Source organism: Nycticebus coucang, chromosome 17, assembly GCF_027406575.1.
Source record: "Nycticebus coucang isolate mNycCou1 chromosome 17, mNycCou1.pri, whole genome shotgun sequence".
Classification (NCBI taxonomy): Eukaryota; Metazoa; Chordata; class Mammalia; order Primates; family Lorisidae; genus Nycticebus; species Nycticebus coucang.
This window is the reverse complement of record NC_069796.1, coordinates 25274034-25298650: the sequence shown is the minus strand read 5'-3', so window position 1 is coordinate 25298650 and position 24617 is coordinate 25274034. Positions and strand designations below refer to the sequence as shown.

General features: G+C 44.6%; 1 protein-coding gene across 3 annotated transcripts in view; it reads left to right on the top strand.

Annotated features, from left to right (window-relative positions):
* Nucleotides 1-24617, top strand: part of MARCHF3 (membrane associated ring-CH-type finger 3) — a 150836-nt gene that overhangs the window by 107938 nt on the left and 18281 nt on the right. For all 3 annotated transcript variants that reach the window (XM_053566087.1, XM_053566089.1, XM_053566088.1), the window contains exons 2-3: nt 6421-6664; nt 9400-9604. In XM_053566087.1, coding sequence (XP_053422062.1) covers nt 6477-6664; nt 9400-9604 — 393 coding nt within the window. In that variant the 5' untranslated portion in view covers nt 6421-6476. The remainder of the gene's footprint in view (nt 1-6420; nt 6665-9399; nt 9605-24617) is intronic.

The following is a 24617-nucleotide window of genomic DNA, read 5'->3' as shown; positions in this document are numbered from 1 at the left end:
GTTTTTGAAAACTTAAATGTTGCTGGCAATCGTGTCCCAGCAATCTCCTTGGGGAGCCTTTGTGTCCTGTTCTCAGAAGAAATACGCCGCTTTTACATGTTAATGGTTTTGAAATTAGTCATTTGCTCCATTTTCATTGAGAGGGAAGGTCATTGTGTGATTTCCTCCCTTCTTTCATTTTCTCTGAACATTCGGGATACTCTAAGTCAGTTCATCAGCCATGCAGTGTACCGTCTGGTTCTCAAGTGCCTGAAAAGCCAGGGGTGTGTTCTATCAAAGAGCTTTCCTATTCTCAGAGACTGTGGTTAGAATTCAAAGTCTAAAAATCTACCTCACAGGGGGAAGTTCCTGGGCAGGCCATTATTGCTATTTTTTCCCATTTCAGTCACTGGCCGACCTTGCCTATTCATTGGTCTCATTAGAAGAGACCGTGCTCCTTGAGTAAGCAGCTCCTTGAAGAATGCTAAGACATTTTAGAGATCCTTTTAGCAATGAATTCACTCATGTGAAGCTAAGGTCAGGCTTCTGAATCCTGGACCAGTGTTATTGATGCGGAACTCTGTGGCAGCAGGAGGATGTCTAGCCGTTCCAAAGCGCTACAGCGCCATCCCCTCCAATTTAGGGCATCAGGTGGTTTCTCCAGAACCAGCAAGGGCAGGATGGGTACTGAAAGTTGCCAGGTCTTCATGGCTCCGCAGCCCTGGAGAAAGTCCAGATACTCCAGATTGTTTGGTGGCCTCTACTTTGCCTTTGGAATTCATAAAGTAGGATTTGAGGTGGCTGGACCCTGCTCCACCAGACACTTTCTAGTCATATCTACTAAGTTCTCAAAAACTTTTTTTTTTAGAGTGTGTTTGGGCCAGGCACAGTGCCTCCCACCCATAATCCTAGCACTTTGGGAGTCCAAGGAAGGAGGATTGCTTGAGGCCAGGAAATTAGAGACCAGTCTGAGCAAGAGTGAGATCCCATCTCTACAAAAAAATAGAAAAATTCACCGGGCGCAATGGTATGTGCCTATAGTCCCAGCTACTCCAGTGGCTGAGGAAGGATAGTTCAAGCCCTGGAGTTTGAGTTTGCTGTACGTTGTGATGCCATCACTGTACTCTAGCCTGAGCTGGGCGACAGACGACAGCGCTGCCTCAATGGGTAAATGAATAAACAAATAAATGTGTTTGAATGGATGGAAGAATGAATAAATGAATTTGCTTCCATGATTTGCTTTGTTGACCAACTCTGGTTGTAGAGGTGACCCTTCTAGTACATATTGGGACCTGAGGAGCCTACCTCTTCTTCTTATTTTTTTTTTTAATTTTTGTTGTTTTTTTTTGTTTGTTTGTTTTTTTGTGGTACAAACTCTTATGAGATCTAGCCTCTTAATAAATTTCTAGGTATACAATAACTAATTTTTGACTATAACTAGTGTCATGCAGCAAGTCCCTAAAATTTATTCATACTTACCTGAAACTGTATGCTTGTTGGTAAGTAGCTCCTTATTGCTTTCAGAAATCATTTATATAGTTTGTTATTACTTCTTAACTCTCTGGAATTGGGTATTAAGGTTGAATTTGGAGGTCCAGTCTTGCTCCAGACGGCCCCTCCAAGGTTAGGCCTCCTCAGTCCACTGCCCAGGCAGCTCCCATGAGCAGGTTGGTGCCAGCCAGTGCTCACATTCTTATTATACTCTTGTTTTCACCTTTAAACCTTGAGGGTAATTTTTATACCCAAACAGAGGTACTGATATAACAGATTTCCCTTCTCAACCCTATCTAACCCGAATTGGCCTTAAAAATGCAGTTCTGATGCCAATAGGCTTGAAAGGTGATTTGGCAGTGGCTCATGTCTTACTTTTTTGTGTATTTATCACAGGCTAGATTAGTTAATGGTAGCTGCTGTAACAAATAAACCAAGTCTCTCCAACTTCATAGCATTTTTCATCATATGTTATATCTTTATTAAGCATTTATAGGGGGGAATGAAGCCTGTGTTCTAGGAGACTGTGCCCAGGAAAGTAAGCAGAGGGCAGGCAAGGCTCCCTCTGTGCTCCCTAGTGGAGACAGATGGAGTGGTAGAAGGTCAGAGTTCAAGTGTGATACCAAGGGTGCAGTGTGGTAGAGGTTGACCAGGCATGGGGGGAAGACAGTTTTAAAAATCAGAAATTAGGTGCAGGCCAGGCTGGAAAAGGAGCAGGAAGACAGGTCAATGCAGTAACAACATTTTGACGTATCCGTGCATAGCATGTTCCGGCTTAAAAAGTAGAGTACATTCACATGTATCTTCTTCTAGGCCTCAAAAAAAAAAAACAGATGAGGTGGCTCAGAAAGTATTAGTACCCCATTTCAAATATTCAGGAAATCTCAGGAGAGCCTGAGAGGCTGAGTGATTCACCCCCGTGAGTGGCGAGCCAGGGCGCAGGTGTTGGCATCATGCCTCCGTGAACAGAGCTGTTTCCCCAACTTCATGATCCTGGGGGAGGTTGAGGGATGGGGTGTGCCGTAAGGGGGCTGCAGAGGTGAGTGGAGTGTGCTTCCTTCCCTTCCCCCACGTCCTGTGCCAAGTCCTCAGGATGCCAGCCATGTTCCCATGGAAATCACTTACCAATGGCAGCCTGTTCCAGAACACAGCGGTGATTAGCTGCAGCCTGATTGGGTCTCCTGCTTTTGTGAAACCTGTCCTGTGAAGGGGTCACAGTTTAAAGAGAAGCCTTGTTATTTTAACAATTCTCTAATCAGGCTTCCTTTTATTTTGCCACTGCCTCCATTTCTCTGTCCCCTCTCATCCACTTATTCCTGCTCTTCCCACCTTGTGCAGCTTAGGTTGGCCAATGCCAAATCACATTTTATTCTCAGCCTGGGAAAGAAATTATACAAGATATCAAGCTCTGCCAACAAAGGACCCGTCCTGCCAGTGAGGTTTGAGGTGTCAAGTTTACACATTGCACCATTCCCACCAGGATTATGTTTTGCCCTGAGAAATCATTGAGGGAAGAATTCTTGGGTGGACAAGGAATTACCTTTGCACAAGTCCAGTGCACTGGTATTGATAAGAAAGCAGTCGAATGGTGCTTGAAATCTTGCAGAAAGATCAGTGGAAGACCATTGCTAAGCTGCACGCCGACAGCTCAGCTCTTTCTAGCATCCACGGCAACAGCCTGCTGTTTTCCCAGGGGGCTCTGAACGAGACAGGAAAATGCAGTGGGCCATTTGTCACTGCCCCAGGTGCAACATATGCATGCCAATTGGTGCATGCAACCCCTGAAGCCCCCTCCTGCCTGCCCCATGCCTGCACCAGGCCACTGGACTTACCTCTTACAGAGATCTGGGCAGAGTGCGCTCCCTTTCCTCCTCCTCCTCCACCTGAGTAGGCGATTAGATTAGACCTACTCTTCCAAGATTGGAATCTTCTCAGCCATCCCTGCCATGCTCAAAGGTGCTCACACTCACGTACTCCCTCCCACCCATTTTTAATTCAAGCCCGTGGTCTTGTAAGGCTGTTGGGAGTCATCGGGTATGCCCCAGTCTTGGTGTCTTGCGGTTATACTGGTATGTGGCAAATAGCAGACGTGCTAGTACATTCTTATGGGAGTGCTGGACTGGAACATCATTTCAGTTAGGACTACGCTGAGTGAGGGCTTGGAGGATCTTGGGTGCAGGATCCTGCAGAGATGGTCCAAGAGAAAGAACCAGGAATCACTCATAAGAGAAGGCAAGGTAGAGATACCTTTGTTCCTTTATGCTGAACTCACTGCCCGGGACCCACTGTGAATGGAAGAAATTTATCAGATGTCAAATAATATCCCTTTAACCTTTGAAAAAAGAAGTGAGATGAAGTATATCATCCGGAAATGAAATTATATTTATGTAATTATGTGTGTGAAAGTTTAAGGAGAACTCTGCCTCAAGAATGTTTCTAAGGGCATTTTATTGTAGATGTAGGCCATTCGTTTAGAACTCCTTCCTTTCATAAAGACTTTGTAGGTTGCAGGTGAGTGACTTGGGGACATCGCATGCCTGGGTAGCAGGCAGTTCACCTAGGGCAGCCTAACTGCTGACATCCCCGGGTCCTGGTGGGAGGTGCACCCCCTCTTCCCTCCTTCCAGTTCCATCAAGCGTAGGGAGGGAACATTTGGCCCTCTGAGCTGCAGTTATGCAAAACCCAAAAATAGCCTCTCAGAGTGTACCCAGACCTAATGATTCCATGCGGCAGGAAGGTCACTGTGTCTGCTTTTCCTGCCAACACACCCCTAGCTCTTAATCTATGGCTGCCTTGTGAAGCAAGAGAGCTGTGCCAGGAAGTTACACTTTGTGACTGTGAGGCATTATGAGAATTTAAAATCGTGTCAATGGGGTGTTGTAAGGGCAAGCCCGGGAGGGGAATTATACACAGTTTTAGAAGAGGATGGTCTTTTAACATTCTTTTGTTCTTTGGCCTTAGAGCTACCATTAATTCAGTTAAAAAAAAAAAAAATATATATATATATATATGGCCCCAACTACAAATCAACTCCACCCTGCCAACTCTTTCAAAAATTAAAAAGACATCTACCCAAAACATTTACTGTGGTTATCTGAGTGCTGGGATTATGAGCGAGTTTTACTGTTTTCTGTGTGCTTTTCTGTACATTTTATAACACGCTATATACTTCTTACTGTTGCAATATTATTTTAAAAAGCAACAGATGCTGTTTAGAAAGCAAAACCGTACCCTACACCAGCTAACTGATTGTATTCCTTGGATGTTCAGTGTGTGGTCATGAAAATGGCATGGAAGGAACAGCCCCCACGCAGACTTGAGGCCTCAGATGGGGCCCGGTGTCCACATCCCCGTCCCCACTGGGGATGTAACGGCTGCTGCACGAGGGAGGGCAGACACAGACCCGCAGAGACTCAGGCCAACTCAGGAGGGTGGGAAGAGGAGGCTGCTGGCGCAAGGTCAGCCAGACACCTCAGCAGCAAGGAGGAGATGCAGGCACGTCCAGTTGTCTCAGACAGTCGAGCCCGCTTGACATGTGCTTGTCAGGAGGGAAACTGTCAGCTCAAGTTCATCTGGAAACACTGTTCTCTCCCCGAGAACATCTAGTGGTTGCACATTACTCTGGAAGTTGGGAAGATTCTACTTTCCAGACCTGTAGGGATTCAAGAAAAATGTAATAAGTAGGGACAAATATCTGAGAGTAAACAACCCTCTGAGGAATTCCAGAAACCTCCTTGGATTTGGGGGTTAGGGGAGGACAAGATTTTCATTTATTTTGGCTGGAGGCCTTGACCACTCGGGCTGGTTATTGATGAGATGGGCTCAGGAGCTCGAGGTGAGCAGGCTGGCAGAAATGGTGCGTGTGGGCTGTGGAACTGTGTCATGTCACCTCTGGACAGAATTCCTCCTGCAGGTTCCTGTAAAAGCCTCTATTTCTTATGCATCACACACTGACCTATTATCGAATACAGCGGTTCCTCACTCTGGTAGGTTTGAGTATTTTGAAACTTAGGTCACGACCCAAGCCTACACCCTACAGATTAGGAACATAATTCCTTGAGGTTTATGTGGTAGACCGTGCGTCCGGGAAGTGAGGCCTTTGCTAATAATGCAATATTTGTCATTGGTGATAGAGATCTCATTCATCACTTTCTTATGTTCTCCTGCGCGTTTCTCTATGATGGTGCATGTGCCTTTAGGTTGTACACAAACAAAAATATCAATGCTAATGTGTTTATTTTAGTGCCCACTGGAAAAACAGAAAACAACCTTATGACATTTATTGTTTCTAGAATAATTTTGTTTAAGGCAGAGCTACAACAGGCTGTTTTTAAGGGCAGTTAATTTCCAAGGCATACTAAGTAGAAAATTATATTATGGGGCCCACATACAGCAAAAGTGAGACAGCTGGTTCAGTAGTTGAATGATTCGTATTTAGCAAACTTTGTCCTAGAACATGCTACTTGGCCCAGTTCATTTATTTCCCTTTCTCTTTTTATCAGTCCTAGTATCTCAGAATGAAGCTGCATGGAAAATAAATTGCTTTACCAGAAAAAATAGTTATGAACAGTTTTAATAATGATTCTAGTAACTTTTAGAGAGTGTCAACAAAGATGTATTGCTTCTTTGGCACAGAGCTGGGGAATTGCTTATCTTCTGCTTGGATCTGGGCCTCAAAGCCATCATTCCTTTCCCTCTCGGAAGGCAGGGCTCCTAAATGTTTATAGACACTGACATGCTTGCTGTCTTGGTCATAGCCACATCCACTGGTTCTTGCGGACTCCACGTGTGTGTGCGCGTGTCTTATATTCAATGGTAACAAGATAATGTACTGTGTCAAGCCACCCCTGTTATTTATATTAAATAATGACACGATGATGTTGATGGGCCATAACTCTCTGTTTCTATTAACTATCCTGCCCAAGTAAACTGTTTTCTGATCTCTCTTAGATGGAAATCCTGTATGAACGTGGAAGCCATTAGCAGAGTAATTGCTGTCTGTTACCATGACAACCAGCCGCTGCAGTCACCTGCCCGAAGTCCTGCCAGACTGCACCAGCTCCGCTGCGCCTGCGGTGAAAACAGTGGAGGATTGTGGCAGTCTAGTGAACGGGCAGCCGCAGTATGTCATGCAAGTTTCGGCCAAGGACGGGCAGCTGCTGTCAACAGTAGTGAGGACTCTTGCCACCCAGAGGTAGTACCACAATTAAAATAAATGAATCTGAAATTGATCTAGGAGAACTCTTTGTCAGATGGAAACCGCTAAAGGGAATGTACTTAATACTCAGGTCTTTGTGTCAGGTGATAGGAGATAGTGGGGAAAGGAAAAAAAGACTACAGGAGTTCTGTCCTGTTTCTATAGCAATAGAATTTTAGGGGTGTAAAGCTAAAATTCACCTTCTTGGGTTTTCCCCTTAAAGTCACACTTGCAGAGAGCCAGGAGGGGAAGGAGATCTGGAGTTGCTTGCTTTCCATTCGTTATTTTGACATCATTATGGTAGTGACGCTCTTATCTCCATGAACGAACAAAGGCAGCCCTGTTACAACAGAATGAAGAAGGCACCTGATTCCAGGTGACTGAGCCAAAGTGGGTAGAACTTCTAAGTGACATTCCTGGTGTGCACGCTGGTTCGCATCACCATGAAAACACAGTCTTGGGGCTCTCTTCTGTCGCTCCCTCCATGGCCCCCCATTTCTGACCCTGACACATACCTGCTCTGTGAATTGCTATTGCTGAATCCTCCTGTGCCTGCCCAGGAGGTGACCCAGAGCAAGAGTGAAGGCTCCAAATAGTTCGGAGGCCACCTGTCCAGGCCAGCACTCTGTCTCCTTGTGTGGTGCTACTGCCCAAAAAGCAGACTGGGGCTCTGGGCTGCCAGGCTGGTGGTGCTTCTTGGCTTCTTCAGCTTTGTTTCAGAATGGGTAGGTGAGACCTCTGACCTATGAATGTCAACTCTAGAGTTGCCCCCTAGGATCGGGGTTGCCTGGGCCTGAGTGATTTCTTCCACCCCTCTGGTGCAGACACAGGCCCCCAGATCCACGTGCCTGTAGCAGGACTCCTGCCAGCACCACAGCCTGGACACAGTGGCCTCAGACATGGGATCACACTCCCATGCATGTTGCAAACAGCCCTCATATGCCTTCTACTTAAAATCTGAGCAGCTATTATCACAAAGGAGAGAAATAGAGGAAAAGACTTATACATAATTTTTCACCTCATGGAAAACTTCTAACAATTTGTTAGGACTTAGAACACAATGAGGTGCTAAGCACCCTTGGGCCTCTGTGAACTGAGATGGGGACTGGACATGCACTGGTCACCTTTGCAGCCATCAGTAGCTGTCAAACAGCTCATTTGATCAGGGAGAGCGGGCAGCAGATGGTGTGACTGAGACCTGTGAGCAGGTGTGTGTGTGTCTCTCTCTCTGTCTGTCTGTCAGGCATTCATACCTGCTCTCCCACATGCAGTAAAGTAAACCAGCAAGTCTCAGAGTTTCATGCACCCCTTGTGAAGGAGGGAGGCCAGGAAGCATGAGAGAAAAAAGTCATCTCTGTCAACTTTCTTTTCCCACCCCTGAGCACAAGTGGGCCTTGTGGGCAGGTGATGGGGGCATCCTTTTTTCTTCTGGATCTTCTTCTCCTTTTAGCTTTTGTTCATCCCCAGGATCATTGAATGAAAGGCTTCTGGGAAACAGCAGTGCTTCCCTGGTGATTTCCACCTGAACAAAAGACAGTGTTAGGGGGAGTAATGGGGTCACTACCACTTTGGAGGGCCATGGGGAGAGGTAGGAGAGGGCAGGTGAAACGCTGGTCCTAGAGCTGGTCACAGATGGCGATGACATATTCTAAAATCTAATACCCAGCGAAGAACGGCAAGGCTAAGATGACATTGATCAGAGCAGGATGGTGTCTGGACAGGACAGAGCACCCAGGGAGAACTGAGGCTATGTCAGTGTGGGCTTTCCACTGGCCGCTGACTTACATGACCCAGGCCTAGTTATGTGACTTTCCTTGGCCTGAGTTTTTCCACATGTGACATCAGCTAGTGTTAACTAGCATTGGTAGTGCTGGTCCTTATGCTAAGCTTCTGGGCTGGGCTGTTTTCTCGTCCTCACGGTCACCATATGAGGAAGGCAGGCACCATCACCATTCTTTGTGCCAGTTTTAGAGATGGGGAGGCTTTAGTGCAGGGAAAAGAAGTTACTTGCCCAGAGGTAGCTGGGTGGAAAGCAACAGAGCTGGGGTTCCAGCCCAGCCAGCTGGGTCTCGGAGCCTGTGGCAAGAGCCACTACCTGCACAGTGCTGCCCTCGTGAAATGTGCAGGGGCCGTCCTTCCGGACTAAAGGCAGAGCTCTCAACAGAGGCCACCGTGGCAGGACAATCTTATTACTGGCTTTCAGTTTAGCAAGTATGACCCACCACGCAGCTTTGTGCCCTGGCTCAGACCGCAGGTCTGCGTGGCGGCTCTGCTGTTGGTTAACTTCCTCTCATTCCCCCACCCTATCGACAGAAGAAATGGAAGGAACCTCTGGGCATGTGAAAGTGTCCTGGCCTGGTCCAGAAGGTGCAATTTGTCATTTCAAAATGATTTCCGTTCTTAATAGTGCAGGATGGTTTTTGTTTTTTGATTAGGACTAAACTACATTTACATTCAAGGCAAAAATAATGTATTACTTTTACTCACTTCTCATCCTGGGCCACACATGGTTACTTTGATGCTGGCCCCTCCTATTTCTTTGTATTATAAAAAGTAGGTAGCTCGAGGCTCTGGTGTGCCCAGGACCACCTGTCCCACTGCCCAGGTCAAGTGCAGATCTAAGGGGAAAAGCAGCTGCCACGGGGAGGGCCCAAAGGACAAGAGCCAGCAGGCTGTCCACCTGGCGGTGGTCTCCAGCTGGTGACCAGCAGCTGCCCCTCCTTCTCTTGCAGCCCCTTCAGTGAGCGGCCAATGTGCAGGATCTGCCATGAAGGCAGCAGCCAGGAGGACTTGCTCTCTCCATGTGAATGTACGGGGACCTTGGGGACCATTCATCGGAGCTGCCTGGAGCACTGGCTGTCGTCCTCAAACACCAGCTACTGTGAACTCTGCCACTTCAGGTTTGCAGTCGAGCGCAAACCCAGGCCGTTAGTAGAGGTCAGTAAGTGGGGCACGTCCTGAAAACTTAGCTCTAATGAGCAAATGATGTCTGCTTTTATGCCTGGATCACAACCACTGTACAGCTTCACTGAAGCACGGTAATAGCTCTGCGTGTGCGTGTGCGTGTGCGTGTGTGTGTGTGAGAGAGAGAGGCAGAGAGACAGAGAGAGAGATGTGGACCCACAGACACAGAGACGATACCTCTCTCGGGATCCAGCAGCAGAAGGTGACCTCCACAATGTTGGAGACAAGAAGAAGAAATCAGTGTAAAGAAGGGCAGCAATTTAGAGACTTGATCTCCATTTTTCAATCCCTGTGAAATGGTACAAGTAAATCAGACACTTTCCTCTTTGCACACCATCTGCCCCAGTAGATACAACAGATAAATGGGCATTGGGGTTGCATATCCCCCTGAGAAACCTTCACACAAAAATATAGCCACATGGTATATCACGTAGACCCAGACTCCCTGCGTCCTGTGACCTTGGGAAAGCTACTTCACCTCTTGGAATTACTGTAAGGCTTAAAGGAGTTAATATTTATAAAACATTTAGAACACAGAGCACAAAGGCTAGGGTTTGGATAAAAGTATCTTCCCTGGGAAATTGTACACAAACTTTTTTCAGCTAATATTGGAATCTCTTTTTTTCTTTTCTTTTTTCATTTCAGATTAATGTGAGAGTACCAACAACTAGGTTACAATGTTGCGTTTGTGAGGTAGAGTCCCTCTTGTAGTTGTGTCCCACGGGAATCTCTGTTCTGAGGAGGGGGTGCTGGTACCCAGACATTAAACTGGTCAGACTTCTTCGTTCATGTTTTAGAAGACACATGATTTCTCATCGCACCCAGGGTCTGGTCTGATATTAGCCAATGGAAATGAAAAAACAATCATTAGACTATTTCTGCCCTCTTTCCTACCCTCAAATTCTACCAATCCATTAAAAATTAAATGCTGGGAGGTGGGTAGAGGGAAGGGGATTGGTGGGATTACACCAGCGGTGCATCTTACAAGAGTATATGTGAAACTTGGTAAATGGTCTGTGAAGCTAGTGAATGATGCCCCATGAATATATCAATGTACACAGCTATGATTTAATAAAAAAAATTAAATGCTAAAAACAATAAATAGTCTAATATATTATGAGCCAAAGCTAGCTGAAAGGGGCCAAGACGTTGTGTCTAGAATCCAGACCTTATTTTAGCAGCTAACCCAGTGAAACTCTGGAATTAAAACTAGTGCTAGAAATCTAGAAACCCTTCTTAGAGACTGTTCAGTGAGTGTGTTAGCTCCTATGCACTTCACGCTCTGGAGAGTTCTGTCTGTGCCTCCTCTTGGTTTTCACCTTCAACAGTTTATCAGGACCTGTAACTGGGCCTGTTTTAGCTCTGACTTACTTGCCAAATGGCACGAAATTTTTTCGACTTGCCCCAGTAGACACTGTGCTTTTCTTAAGACTCTGGATCAAGCAACCTCCTAATGTAGCCATCTCGCCGCCTGACATCAACTTTCAGAAATTCATGTTTGGAGAGTTCCCATGGAGAATTTGGCCCTGTGCCAGATTCACTGGGATTGCCCATTTCAGAACTGTCCTGAGGAAGGGGAAATAGAACTAAATAATAAAGGAGACAAAGAGTTCTCAAGCTCAAAGACGAAAGTCAAAAGCAGCCTGTTTCTCCTGTCCAGAAACTCTTTGGAACCTCCCCAGTTTGATACTAAAGCCTCACCAGGGAAGTTGGCTTCTCAGAGTGAGGAAACTCTGCTTTTATTTTATTTTATTTTGTTTTGTTTTTGCAGTTTTTGGCTGGAGCTGGGTTTGAACCCGCCACCTCCGGCATATGGGGCCGGTGCCCTACTTTGAGCTCCAGGCAAATGGGCTCTCTTCAGCGATCTTTTTAACTGGCATCACCTCATTAAGGAAGTCCTTTACTTTTGTTCAGTAAAAACTCCAGTGTATGTGCATGTAATTTACAAAAGGAGGGAGTGTGAGCACGTGTATCTGTGTGTGCACACGTTCACTTGCCCTGATGGCACTCAGATCGCGTGCATGTGTGGACTCGCCCAGGAGCCCTCTCCGTCTCGGACAGTTATATGTATCCACGCACAGAGAGGTCTTCAAACTTGCCAATGCTGGGTCGCAGACTGACTCCAGGATCTTAGGTAACCGTCATTAAACAAGGAAACAAGGCAAATGACCTTGAGAATGTGTGAGGTGCCTTACAAGATTTACGGCCTCCCCTACAAAAGCTTCACCCAAACGGTTACTGGTGGTGAAATTTTCATTGCACAAATGGAATGTGACAATTTTCAGAGTTAATGATGATTGAACAAGTTGAAAGTGAAAGGCAGACCTTCCCAAGCTGGGGAATTCTGGCCGTTTGATCATCCCATGGTGAAATGAACTTGCCGTCTGACCACAATAAAAGGAAGTTGTCTTTGGTTTCTCAGCTGGAGGACAAATGAGAGCCAGGTGCGGTCAAAGTTTTACACAGACGACGGTAGTAATTGACTTTTCCGCCTCAAGATAAACATGCATCTTTTTTCAGTAAATCAGCAAAACCTGGCTAGGTGGATTAGGAATATTATTACTTTATTTCTCATTTTTACTCTTTTAATTGCTTTAATCATTACTTTGTTTACCGTTTGGATCTGCCTTCTCATTAAAGCAAGAAAATTCTATAACACTTAATTTCAAAATCAATGTGATGAGAACCACACTTGTTACTGGAGGAAGCAATTTAAAAGTCATTTATAAATTTTATTTGTCAGCAAGACACGAACGTTGGTTTGGAATTACTCCTTAGACTTCCACTTTTCAGTAAACCCTCTCAGAGCTTCATCCACCGTAACTCTTCAGCCCCCTTCATGCCACCATTCCCCAGACACTCATCCTTCACTTCCTTTTCCTCTCTGCAGCCAGCACTCGGATGTCATTTTTAACTGATCAGGAACCCAGGGCTGGGATACACACACAGGCTGCTATGTGATGTCTTGTCTCTCCCTGCAAAGGATGAGTTTCTACTCATCATGGCCAAATCAATGGACTGATATTTATTAGAACCTCCAAACTGGAGTCCCCTCCCCGTTTTGCCACTGACCATCTGTGTGACCATCTGTGTGGCTTGGCTCAGTTTCTCTGGGCGTCTCTATTAGGCTAAAAGTTCCTGTGTAAAAAAAAACACATCCTACACTTACAATGGGTACGTCGTGTGGTGTGTGATTAGACCTCAGTAAGTTGACTGTGGGTGTCTGTCTGTCTACATATCTTTCTGCCTACCTCACCTAGCTACCTACCTGGTATTTACATCTTTCCATCTCTTTTACCCTAAATATTTTTTTTTGATGCAAAGTAAGCCAGTATGATAAGAGCTAGTTTCAACCCCAGAGAGCTACATTGAGATCATCTGGCTTATCAGATGGAGATGAACTTCCACCATCATCCAGCTACTACAGAAAGCAGAAGGCCTATGTCGAATCCTGCAAAGCTTGAAAGGAAAGCATTCGTTTGTACACAGCGAGAAGGAGGAGCGGACGTAACGCGTGCACCTCTTACCTCCACAATTAGCACTTCTCTCAGGAAGGCGGTGTATTTTTTGTTCATGATGGAAATTGCATCTAGCGGCAATCTGTAAGATGAACTATACCCAAGAAAATGATCTGGTAGAACATAGTGAGTAGATACCCACCAACCATAAAGGAATTCACCGACTGACTGGCCTGGGTGGTTTTATGGTCTCCTTCTGGCTCAGTTTTAGTTTTCCTCATTTCTCTCTGTGAGTTGAACTCTGATACCATTCTTTATAATGAAGGATAAAATACAGCAAAGCTAATAAAAAATACCATGACTTGTTTCCCAAAAATGTGCCTTCACTCCAGCCTGTTGCCGTCAATGCATTTCTGATTGGCCCATTTGCCAAGAAAGCCCATCATCTCACTACATGTACATAGTGAGCTTGCAACATCGGTTTCTAGTGATGGAGTATTTGCCAGTAGGCTTTCCTAGGATGTGTATCCGTAACATCCACCCTTGCCTGGAAAACTCATGAAGTTATAGATCAGCTCAGCAATGCTATGATTAAAATGAAATAGCCAGGAAACAGTGGAAGTCTGGAGGGAAGGCTTTCTGGGGTCTGATCTTCCTCTGATCTGGGAGACACAGTGATTTTTCACAGAGAGAGTGATTAGGATTCCGTATTCCTATTTGCTTTGCACAGAAGCAGCTGATTGATAAGAATTGTCTGAACAATTTAAAGGCTGTTCCCTGTGAGTCAGGGGTTTAACCAAATTGAAACTGAGAGTGTTTTCACACATATCAGTTACCCAGAATAATGGAATCTAATGCTGAGAGATGATGATTACGGATTTTTTCAAACTCTTTTATTTATGAATCTATATTTTAAGTCACAGGAGGACAGGGGTTCTAAAGTGTGCCCTAGGTCTAGAACAGGGGTCCTCAAACTACGGCCCGCCGGCCACATGCAGCCGGCCGAGGACATTGATCTGGCCCTCCGGGTGTTTTTGCCACCGCTGCCTGTCCTGCTACAATGCGCATGTGTGGAATGTGTGCGGCACTCCCCGACTCCCCTCCTCTCTGTCCCTCGACTCCTCTCAGTCTCAGGACTAACCCATGCACACTTGCATCACTTGTTACGACTAGCAGTGACAAATATGGAACCAGACATTGACCATCTCATTAGCCAAAAGCAGGCCCATAGTTCCCATTGAAATACTGGTAAGTTTGTTGATTTAACTTTACTTGTTCTTCATTTTAAATATTGTATTTGTTCCCGTTTTGTTTTTTTTACTTCAAAATAAGGTATGTGCAGTGTGCATAGGAATTTGTTCATAGTTTTTTTTTTTTTTAAACTATAGTCCCGCCCTCCAATGGTCTGAGGGACAGTGAACTGGCCCCCTGTTTAAAAAGTTTGAGGATCCCTGGTCTAGAACAATCTCCATCCGCACGGCAGGGAGTGGAAGTGAACTGCCATGGAGAAACCACTCTGTACCTTGGTGCTTGCTGTTCAGTAGATCCAAGACGTAGGTGTGGGCATTTGCTGAGCTCTTATTGTAGTGGGTTTTGTTTTGATTTTTAACATTTATAGAAGTAAAAACATGAGCATTTTGCTTGTGCATTCACTGTCGTCAGCAACCCCTGTAACACTGGGATAATGAGGAAATTATATCAGAGGACATAGAAGCTGACTGGGGGAGATTCTCAGCACAATGACCACCACTCCATGCCTCCTAGGAAGGCAGACAGCTCCTCTCTTCATTCCCACCTGTGAGCACAGCCCAAAGTGCTGAGGTCCAGGTGGCCAGACCATCATCACAGAATGTATTAGGTGTGTTGTACTGGACTGATACTTTTTTTTTTTGAGACATTTGGGGGACGTGGTCTCTCCAGTTCCCCCAGGCTTTGCTTTTAGCTTGCCCCCACCCAGCCCTCTTCACCATCTCGCATTACCTGCCTTGCATTTATATTGAAGATTCTGGGATTGGGTGATTTCTCCCACCTTTAAAAGAGTGTGCATTTCTTTCTACGAACATCTTTCTTTCAGGGTATTATAGCCTGGGCTCTAGGATCTCCTTCCAATTGTGCCCACATTATAAGTGAGCTGAAGCCGCTGATTCATAATAACAAGATACAGGGGCCTCTAAGAGACAGGGAGAGGCAGTGTACCAGTGTGGACTGTGGTGAGGACACCAAGGGTTGTAATGCCTTGTGCTTGAGTGTGCGTTGGTGTTGACACTTTCTTGACCTCTGCCAAGGTCACTGAGTGGGCCTTCCCTCAGCCACCACACTGGCACGTAGACTTGGGGCACCATCATTTGTGGCAGCAGTGAAGATGGTGTGTCTGATAGCCAAACCCCAGCAAGCTTTGATCCACCAGATGTCTAGTCTTGAATTTTCCTCTGGTTTTGGTGGCTGATTGGGAAGTTCCTTTTGTTACTTAAAGCTTAGTTACAAAGAAGCTGTTTTAAGGTATCTATTAAATTCATAGCTTGCTTCATTAAAAATCATGTCATTAAAAAAGCAAGCCAACCAAAGTGTTCACACGGCCGTGCCAGATGGAAGTGAGCTGACTGTTCATGCCTGGGTATGCAGCCCGTCCACCGCTGGCAAAGGATTAATGTGGAGGAAAAATGCAGTCCCAGGCATAAGAAAGAATTACATCCCCAGACTCTATTATTTCAGTTGTACTGACTCTCACAGTGAACTTGGGTTGGAATACACAAGAGCATCCATGTTCTCAAAAGGACCCTTTTCAGTCGGTCCTCATAGCCGCTCCATTGGTCCACCTGAAGACTTCCCTGCACAGAGACACAAAAATGCAAAACACCAAGAATTGTGTCCCACGACTTTCATTTCATCTTATTCTGTGTTCTAAAAAATACAGAGGAGGACAAAGAACAAGGTAACAGACAGGTGTGTATCCACTGCCCACAAGTAACAGACATTAGCATTTTGTGAGTTGCATACCTCTTAGGGGCAGAGAGAAAATGGCTATAGTCTTTCCTATTTGATCCCTTGATTATTCAGCTGGGTTTTCCTTAAGTACACCTGGGCCAAGAATAAGAGAAATCAACAAAACGAGACCAATGATCTCGAAAGGTTCTGGACACTTTCAGCTAAGTCCAAAGGTAAAAACAAGTAGTAAGTAAATGTTGACTGCCAGGGGGTCCACTTCTTTGAAAGGCAGACAATTAAAAGTTATTACCTGGGTATTAGGAGGATGGTGGAGGTGAAAAATGTCCAGAAATTAGAAGTTATTACATGGGTGTTAGGGTGATGGTGGAGGTGAAGAAATTAGAAGTTATTACATGGGTGTTAGGGTGATGGCAGAGGTGAAAATGTCCAGAAATTTGAAGTTATTACATGGGTGTTAGGGTGATGGCGGAGGTGAAGGTGTCCCTGGGCTGCTGGCAGGAGAGCTTTGTAAGGGGAGTGAGAGTGGACAAGTGTAATGTCACTGAAAGACTGCCGCTGGTAATCATCTTTCTCCTAAGTCCTGCTGAAATAACAAGGCATAATTAACTCAGGAATTGCCCCGTGGTATGTACAAGGTGCCTGATTGAGCTGAAAGGAGACATAAATTGCAGAAGCCCGGGTGCAGATTTCAGAAACAGAGTTATAGAATATGCATAGCACTCCCTGCTGAGGGCTCTGCCAGCCCTCCACAAGCCTCTTCAGTTTTAAGTGTCAACAAATGACTTTTAACTCCAAAGAACAAATGCACAGTTTTAAATGAATAATGCTGTGAAATATTGTGAGCAATGCATGATTGTGGTTAAATGCCGCCTAATAGCTGATTGTAAATGAATGAGCAAAATGGAGACGTGTCTTTGGTCAGGCAATGGGAGATAAGTGGTCGGTTACACCCTGCTGTGCCTCTGTGGGCTCAGAACTTCATTTTCTACCACAGGCAGGGATCTGGCCTCCAGTCTGTTGGCATGAATTAATTTATTTTGAGTCCATCTATGTTTGTCTTTAAGATACTCACACCTCAAAGGTTTTTTTCTTTCTTGTTAAATTTTATTTACCCATTTCCTAGGCAAAGAAAAAATATTACATGCTATATGCACTTTATATAATCATCTTATTCCAATGTGTCTCAGGTCCCTATAATAACAGAGATATTACCCCATTTGTAGATAAAGGAAGCTGTGACTCAGAGGCATTAAGACACTCTTAATTGATCTTAAATATTTTCAGCCTCAGGACTAGTAAGTGGAGAAGGCATAAGTATAATCAAGATCTCTCTGGCTCCAAAGTCCACATTCTTTCCACCATACCTAGTCCATTCAGGTGCCTATCCATTGGGCCACCTGGTTTTTAGGCGGCCCAATAACAACAGAAATTTATTTCTCACAATTCCAGAGTCTGGCAAGTCCAAGGTCAGGCTGCCAGCACATGAAGGCCCTCATTCAGTTGCAGACTGCCCATTTCTTGTTGTATCCTCATGTGGGGGAAAAGAAACCAAGTTCTCTGGAGTTTCTTCCCTAAGGACACTAATCTCAATCATAAGGGCTCCACCCTCATGACCTAGTCACCTCCTAAGGTCCCACCTTCAAATACTCTCACCTTGGGGGGTTAGGATTTCAACATACGGATTTGGGAGACACAAGCATTCAGACCATCTCCCTGGCTGCTTCCTTTCTGGCTCAAAAGTACTTTCATTTCGTCATTGATACACATCCTGGCACACAGAGAGGGAAAGGCTTCCCTTACCAATACCTCGCCTTTCCGAGGGAGTAGATTCACTTCAGAAAGGAGAGGACAAACAAGATTATGATTCAAGTCCCGGTTTCCTCTTGACATTAAATCCAGAGCTGTTAGCAGGGAAGGAAGATGAACAGGTGGAGCACAGAGGAGTTTTAGGGCAGTAAAACTTCTCTGGGTGATACCACCCTGGCAGATACATGCCATTATACATTTGTCCAAACCTGTGTTTGTCAACCTTTTTAATCTCACGGCACACTTGAACCTTCAGTTAAACTTCCATGGCACACTTGAATTGTGTTGTTCAAAAAAAGAGTTTAAAAAAGAATATACTTCCTGTGCTTTGAACTCCTTTTGAAAATAATTTAATTATTGATCTTTAAAAAATGTTGGAGGCACACCTAAGATCCTCTCATGGCACACCAGTGTGCCACAGCACACCCGTTGAAAATCACTGGTCTAAACCCATAGAAGATGCAGCACTGAGAGTTAACGCTGATGGGAGCTGTGGACTTTTGGGTGATAATGACTTGTCAGTATAGATTCAGCCCACGTACACCCTTCTGATGTGAACTGTTGATAGTAGAGGAGGCTGTTTGGGTTGGGGGAGACAGGGACATACGGGAACTCTCTATTTGCCATTGAATTTTGTTGTGAACCAAAAACTACTCTAAGAAATAAAATCTATTAAAAAAAAAAACACCATCTGGAGCTGTGCCCGATTGAATTCTGGGACAGTAGAGAGGCATTTCCTCTCTGCGTCTCTTTGTACTCTAGTCTAGCTGGGAAAAAAAGCTTTTGGCTACAACACCCTATCAGAAGCCAGAAAAATCATTCCTCATTTCCAAGGGGCTCCACATAACCTTCTTTTTTCTTCTCATCTGGTTATTCTTTCTCTGCATTTGAGTTTTCATTTTACTGACTCATTATGTCACCAATTTCCTCTGAGATTTCTCCTAGGGGAAAGATGTAATTAGAAAACCTAGTAAACTCAGAATTGTTAAGAGCTTTGTCCCTCCTTTCAATGGCTGTGAAGGTTAATCACTCAATGTGGCCGTACGTGCTTGTTAGACAAATTTCTTTAAAGACCATCATTGAGGTAATTCAGGTTGGTAAACCTTGTTTTGCAACCCTTGGAGGAAAACGCTGGTTTTTCTCTTGACTTGTTTGTATCATTGCCTCTGTGCTTGGCTTCATGTTTTTTGACTGGTGGTGCAGGTGCAGCAGATTTGGGGAACGATAAGAAAAAAATTCTGTTGGTCTTCATGCCCTGCCTTCCTCCTCCATTTCCCATCAAATGTACCTTCAATCTTGGAGAGAGAGAAACCCTGTGAGATTGTTTGGGATAAAACTGTTTCTTTGCAGTCCATTATTACAGAGTTTGAGGGATAGATTTACACGGTGACGGATGTAGAAGAAGAAAGTTACCTGGTGCTTGGGAAATACGATGGGGTGGGGGGGAAGCTGGTCGTTTGGAATATTAAAAACACGTTTAATTCTTAGAGGCACTGCTTGTGAAAATGTATAAAGATCCATTTGTGAAGGCGAAGGCCAGATTACAAGAAGAAAATGAAATATTTCCTACTCATTCTTTTATCATTTCTTCACCTCCAACGATGCTGTTAGAAACAGAAAGTTGGAATAAATAGGTTCAAAGTCTTGCAGGGCACGGAGGGAAAATGGCTAATATAGCTTATATGAAAAGCTGGCAAGCAGAAGCAGCAGGAAAGTTGTAAAATAGAATTTATAGGCATTTAAGGGTTTATATTGGGGAAGAGTCAGTAAAAGCAGAAATTGAGAGATGAAAGGAAAATATTCACCATCTACAAAATAATGCAACCCTTCCTAACAATTCAGCCACGTCCAAAGGCTCACTCTTTGCATTATGTTGGTAGTAGATGATGGGAGAAAAGGCATCCTGAGAGATGGAAGTCATAAATGGCTCTGATATTTCTCTGTACACTGGCTCATCTGCTTAAAATCGATGACTTTAATGTGGAGACCCAGAAGTTACTCATTCATCAAAGCATACACATTTTCAGCTGTTTGTAAGACACGCCTGATATGTATCTGAAAAATCACCCTGTTAGATGAAGATGTGGAGCAGCACCAGGAAAGGGACTTTGTGCGAGAGGGAGGGTTTCTTTAGGGAAATCCACCAGATAGTTCAGATTCTTTTTAACTAAGGGGTTTTCCAGCCTCGAATTTTTTTTTTTTTTGAACAGCTTTATTGAAATATAATTCATACACCATGTAAGTCACAGTTTGAAGTGTGCAACTCAGTGGCAGTTAGTATTTTCACAGAGCTGCATAACCATCAGCACAATCCATTTTAGAACATCTCGTCACCCCAAAAAGAAACCGTGGACACAGCTGTCGCTGTGCAGTCTTGCCTCCCTGCACCCCGCCTTCTGCCCTAGGCGGCCACTAATCTACCTTCAATCTCTGTGCAATCGTGTGCAATGGACATTTCCTACAAATGGAACCCTCCAGCATGTTGTGCTTTGCAATTGCCTTCCTTCACTCAGCATGACACCATAGAACCTCCATAGTTGACCACCTCCCTGCACTGACCCCCTCCTGAAGTTGACCTAATTTTCAAATTCCTTTTTTTTTTTTTTTTGCAGTTCTGGCCAGGGCTGGGTTTGAACCCGCCACCTCCGGCATATGGGGCTGACGCCCTACTCCTTGAGCCACAGGAGTTGACCTAATTTTCATAGCCCAAACGTGTACCACATGTATCCGTACGGTAGGCCTAGTTCCTTATGGTGGCCACCTCGTATGCTGGCCAGTTGCTTACAGTCCCTTGGGTGGTCAACTTACAGAGGTTCTACCATATTTTCAAGGTCCAATCTAAGATTCTATAGAAAGCATATTTGTATCTACCTTGCTATATCCATACCTTCTATTTCTGATTCCTTCTCAACTTCCGCCACCACCGCTACTACTAGCTGTCATTTCCCAAGGTCCTACCCTGTGCCCCTGTTCTAGGTACTACCTCGCCCTCCTGTTTGTGGGTTCACCCACCAGCTCCACTCAAGAAAGGGGAAAGTGGCACAGAGATGTCAGTGATTTCATCCCCTCTTAAAGTTTGGCTTTCTCCCTGTCACAGTTCATATGATGAAACCCTGTTCATTTTCTGCTCTCTTATTTTATGGAAATCGCTTGTACATTGATTTTTTTAATATTACCTGAATTTTTGCCATCTCTACTCAGTAAAAGCCCTTTTCTTCCTTTCGGGCCCACTAATTCAATTCAGTTGCTTTCTTGATTCTGATGACGTACGTCGTTCAAAACTATGCATTTAAGTTTTTTTAATCTCCCATTTTGTGCCATAAGTTGATTTTTTAATTTTTTTTTGGAAGGAGGGAATTGTCAAGGTTTAAGGGAAAAATGATGATTCTCAGAAGACAGTCTAATCCTACTGGCCATATTTTTAAATTTAGCGATCTTGAGAAAATCAGACTGGACCAAGACACGTGTTCAGACAGACTAGGGAAAACTTCCAGAGCAGTGTTCTCACCCCTTCCTGGGCCACAGACATGTTTGAGAATCTGATAAAAGCTTGACCTCTCTACCCTGAAATGGAAAGACTTCCAGTGTTTAAAAGCAGTTTCAAAGAGGTTGCAGGTTTTCTGAAGCCTTCCACCCCAAGTCAAAGACTCCTGATCTAGAAAGACAGTTACATAAACTACGAGGAAGCACAGAGGTTTTCCAAAAGTGTCTCCTGTGCCCTTAAACTGTCTCGAATATGAAAAGAGAAGCTCTCAACTTCACTTTAAATCTCCTCTTTCATGAGTAGGCTACATTATAGTTCTCTGGATCCAACAGTGATTACAATTTGCTAGTCTTAAAGGGAGAGCCAGTGATTCAGTCATGTACATATATAGAGACTGGGCTAGTTATTAACTTGAATTCTTCCACGGTAGGCTTGGTCCCGCCATGGAGACACTTGGGGGCCGTGTGTCTCAGGATCACTCAAGCTGAAAGTGTATCTATGTCTCCCAGTTGGAGCAGAGCTTTCCCACAAATAGCAACTGTGTCTGTCCCCCTGATCATCTTGTCCTTCTGTAAATCCAGTCCCTGATGTCATGACTTGTGTCATTTGAGCTGTTGCTCCTTATCTCTTAAGGTCTTCTCTGAAGACAACTCTGAAGAGTTTTGCAGCAAAATGAGCTACAAACACTGAGCATAATCAAGAAGGGCAACGCTGTCAAGCAGACAACATAGCCCTCCCATCACATAGGGCTGTGGCATGTCTGCATCTGGTCTTCCGTGTAGCAGGCCCAGTGAAGGACATCCTGAACAGAGAGTGGATGCCTGGACAGAATGAGAGACTCTTTAACCTGGATGAGAGGAGGCTGACGAGGACCAGGCCTGAAATCTTGAAAATCACAAGCAGCTTAGACAATGTGACCATGAAATGTGTAGCCTGTTCCAAATTACCAGAATGATGGAGGGCTGCCTTTAAAATTAGAGGATAGAGAGTTTTGAACTAAAATAAGGAGGTACCACCAGCAGTGTGGCTCTCAAACTGAAGCCACTGTCACAAGTGGAGCCCTGAAAGATTCTAGATCCTTTCGTGCTGGGAAGTGGCTATTGTCAGCAAGGTCCGCCAGGCCCCCTAAATAGCGGAGACCCTTTTGTGGTAGCAAAAATTGGATTGTAGGGACCGTGACTCTAAAAGCTCCTCTATTCTCATGGTCCTTTCACGTAAAAGAAATTTTCTCCTCTTTCGAAGTGTTCCCCTTCTTGTTTACTTTGGGAGCAAGTCAGTTCTGTCATTTACACACGTGTTGTGTTTACACACGTGTTGTGTTTACACACGTGTTGTGTTTCACTGACATCTCTGCACCACTCTGTGCGTGGATAGTTTTCTTACTCTCATGCTGAGGGACAGAGATTTTTAAGTGTGGTCCCGTTTTGAACATCTGGTTTTGAATTTGATGTCTCCCTCTCTATTTCCCTAAACAGCTCCGGTTATGGAGATAGGAATTTATTCTTCTTACTCGTGTTGTTCATCATGTTCTCAGCTTTTGTCCAGTGCTCCAGTTGGTGCACTGTCCTGGTACCTGTGACCCCAGACTCCGGGGGGTAATTAATTATTCAAACATCCAGAAACCAGGGCTCTGGCAGCTGGCAGAGCAAGGCTCCAGGAAGCTTGTGGCCTGTGGGGTTAGAGGTCAGTAATAGCCAAAATGAACAAGGATCAGAGGAATGGGAGCTGCTATCCATGTTTATAAAAGACTATTCAAGGACTCCATTATTTCCCAAAGCAAGTGATTTCTACTTTTGGCACTGTGCATTTTATCAATTCCTTCTGGAAATTTCTATGTCCTTGCTCTCCATCCTTGGTTGGTTATTAAACTCTTCTTATGCTTCTGACTTTATATTTATCACATATGCCACATAATTCTGCAGAATCTGCTCATATTTAAGACAGGCAATCTCTCTTTGCCTGTGGTCACTTCCATACAGTGATCTTCCAAAGTTGTTAGAGAGGGAGATGATCCCCATTCTGCTTATAACTGAAGTCTCAAGTAAACATATAAAATTATTTCGCTGGTGGCAGCTGTGGCTCAATGGAGTAGGGCACCGGCCCCATATGCCGGAGGTGGCGGGTTCAAATCCAGCCCTGGCCAAAATAAATAAATAAATTAAATAAATAAAATTATTTTGCCATCTAATCCTGCTCTGCTGCTAATCTCATCTTTGGAAAATTTCAAACCATTGGTGTGAGTGTACATAGCATTTGTTTAAATTATGTCAGAGCCAAATTATAATGTCCTAGACATGGAGTATTTATGGAGCATTATAGCCCATTAATTGGCCTGTTGGCCTGAGTCTTCCGGGGAGAATAACAAATCTCCTGGGTGTCCTTGACTATGACTTCGGCTTTAGCCAAATCACAACTGTGGCTGCCAGAGTAGCTGCTATGCATGCATGAGTGGCCAAAATTTACTGTATTCGATGGGAAGAGTCCAGCTGAACGGTCCTGTGTATGTCTGAATGTATTTTCAGTTGCATCAGCTGAATTCTATGCAAAGCAACTCTCTAAGGGTAAGGATTAATTTCTTCAGCTAACATTTATCAAGCACAAATTATTTTTAGGAAATGACAATGTAGCTGTGGACAGGACGGGAGAATCTCATGGACTTATAGAGCTTACGTGCCAGGGAGGAAGGCACAGAATGAACAAGTGAACAAAAAACTAGACTATTTCTGACAGCAGTAAGACTTACAAAGGAATAAGCAAGTCGTGGTAAAGAATGGCTGGGGTGAGGGCATGTGCATGGTGGTTTGTAAAGGTCCATCTCTGTGAAGTGACATCCAGCCCCAGTAGAAGAGTTCCAGGCAGAGGGAACAGCCACTGTGAGGGCTCTGAGGCAGGAATTTAGTTTGATATTTCTGAAACAGGAAGAGGCGCTGCAGAGGAGCATTGTGTGAGAGATCAGAGGAGCTGGATTTGAGGTGCTTTAGCTTTTCTCTTGTGGACCCTCTGGCAATATCAAAGCCTGTGGTGTCCTTTCTGAGAATTGTATCATGTTGTTTGTGGACTTTTTGTTTTTTGTTTTAGAGAGACAGTGTTTTGGTCTGCTACCCAGGCTGGAATGCAGTAGTAGCACAATCATAGCTCACTGTGACCTTGAACTCCTGGGTTCAAGCAATCCTCCTGCCTCAGCTTCCTGAGTAGCTGGGACTACAAACAATTTGTTTATGTTTTATAGAGACGGGCCCTTGCTACATTGACAACACTTGAACTCAAGGGATCTTCCTGCCTTGGCCTTCCA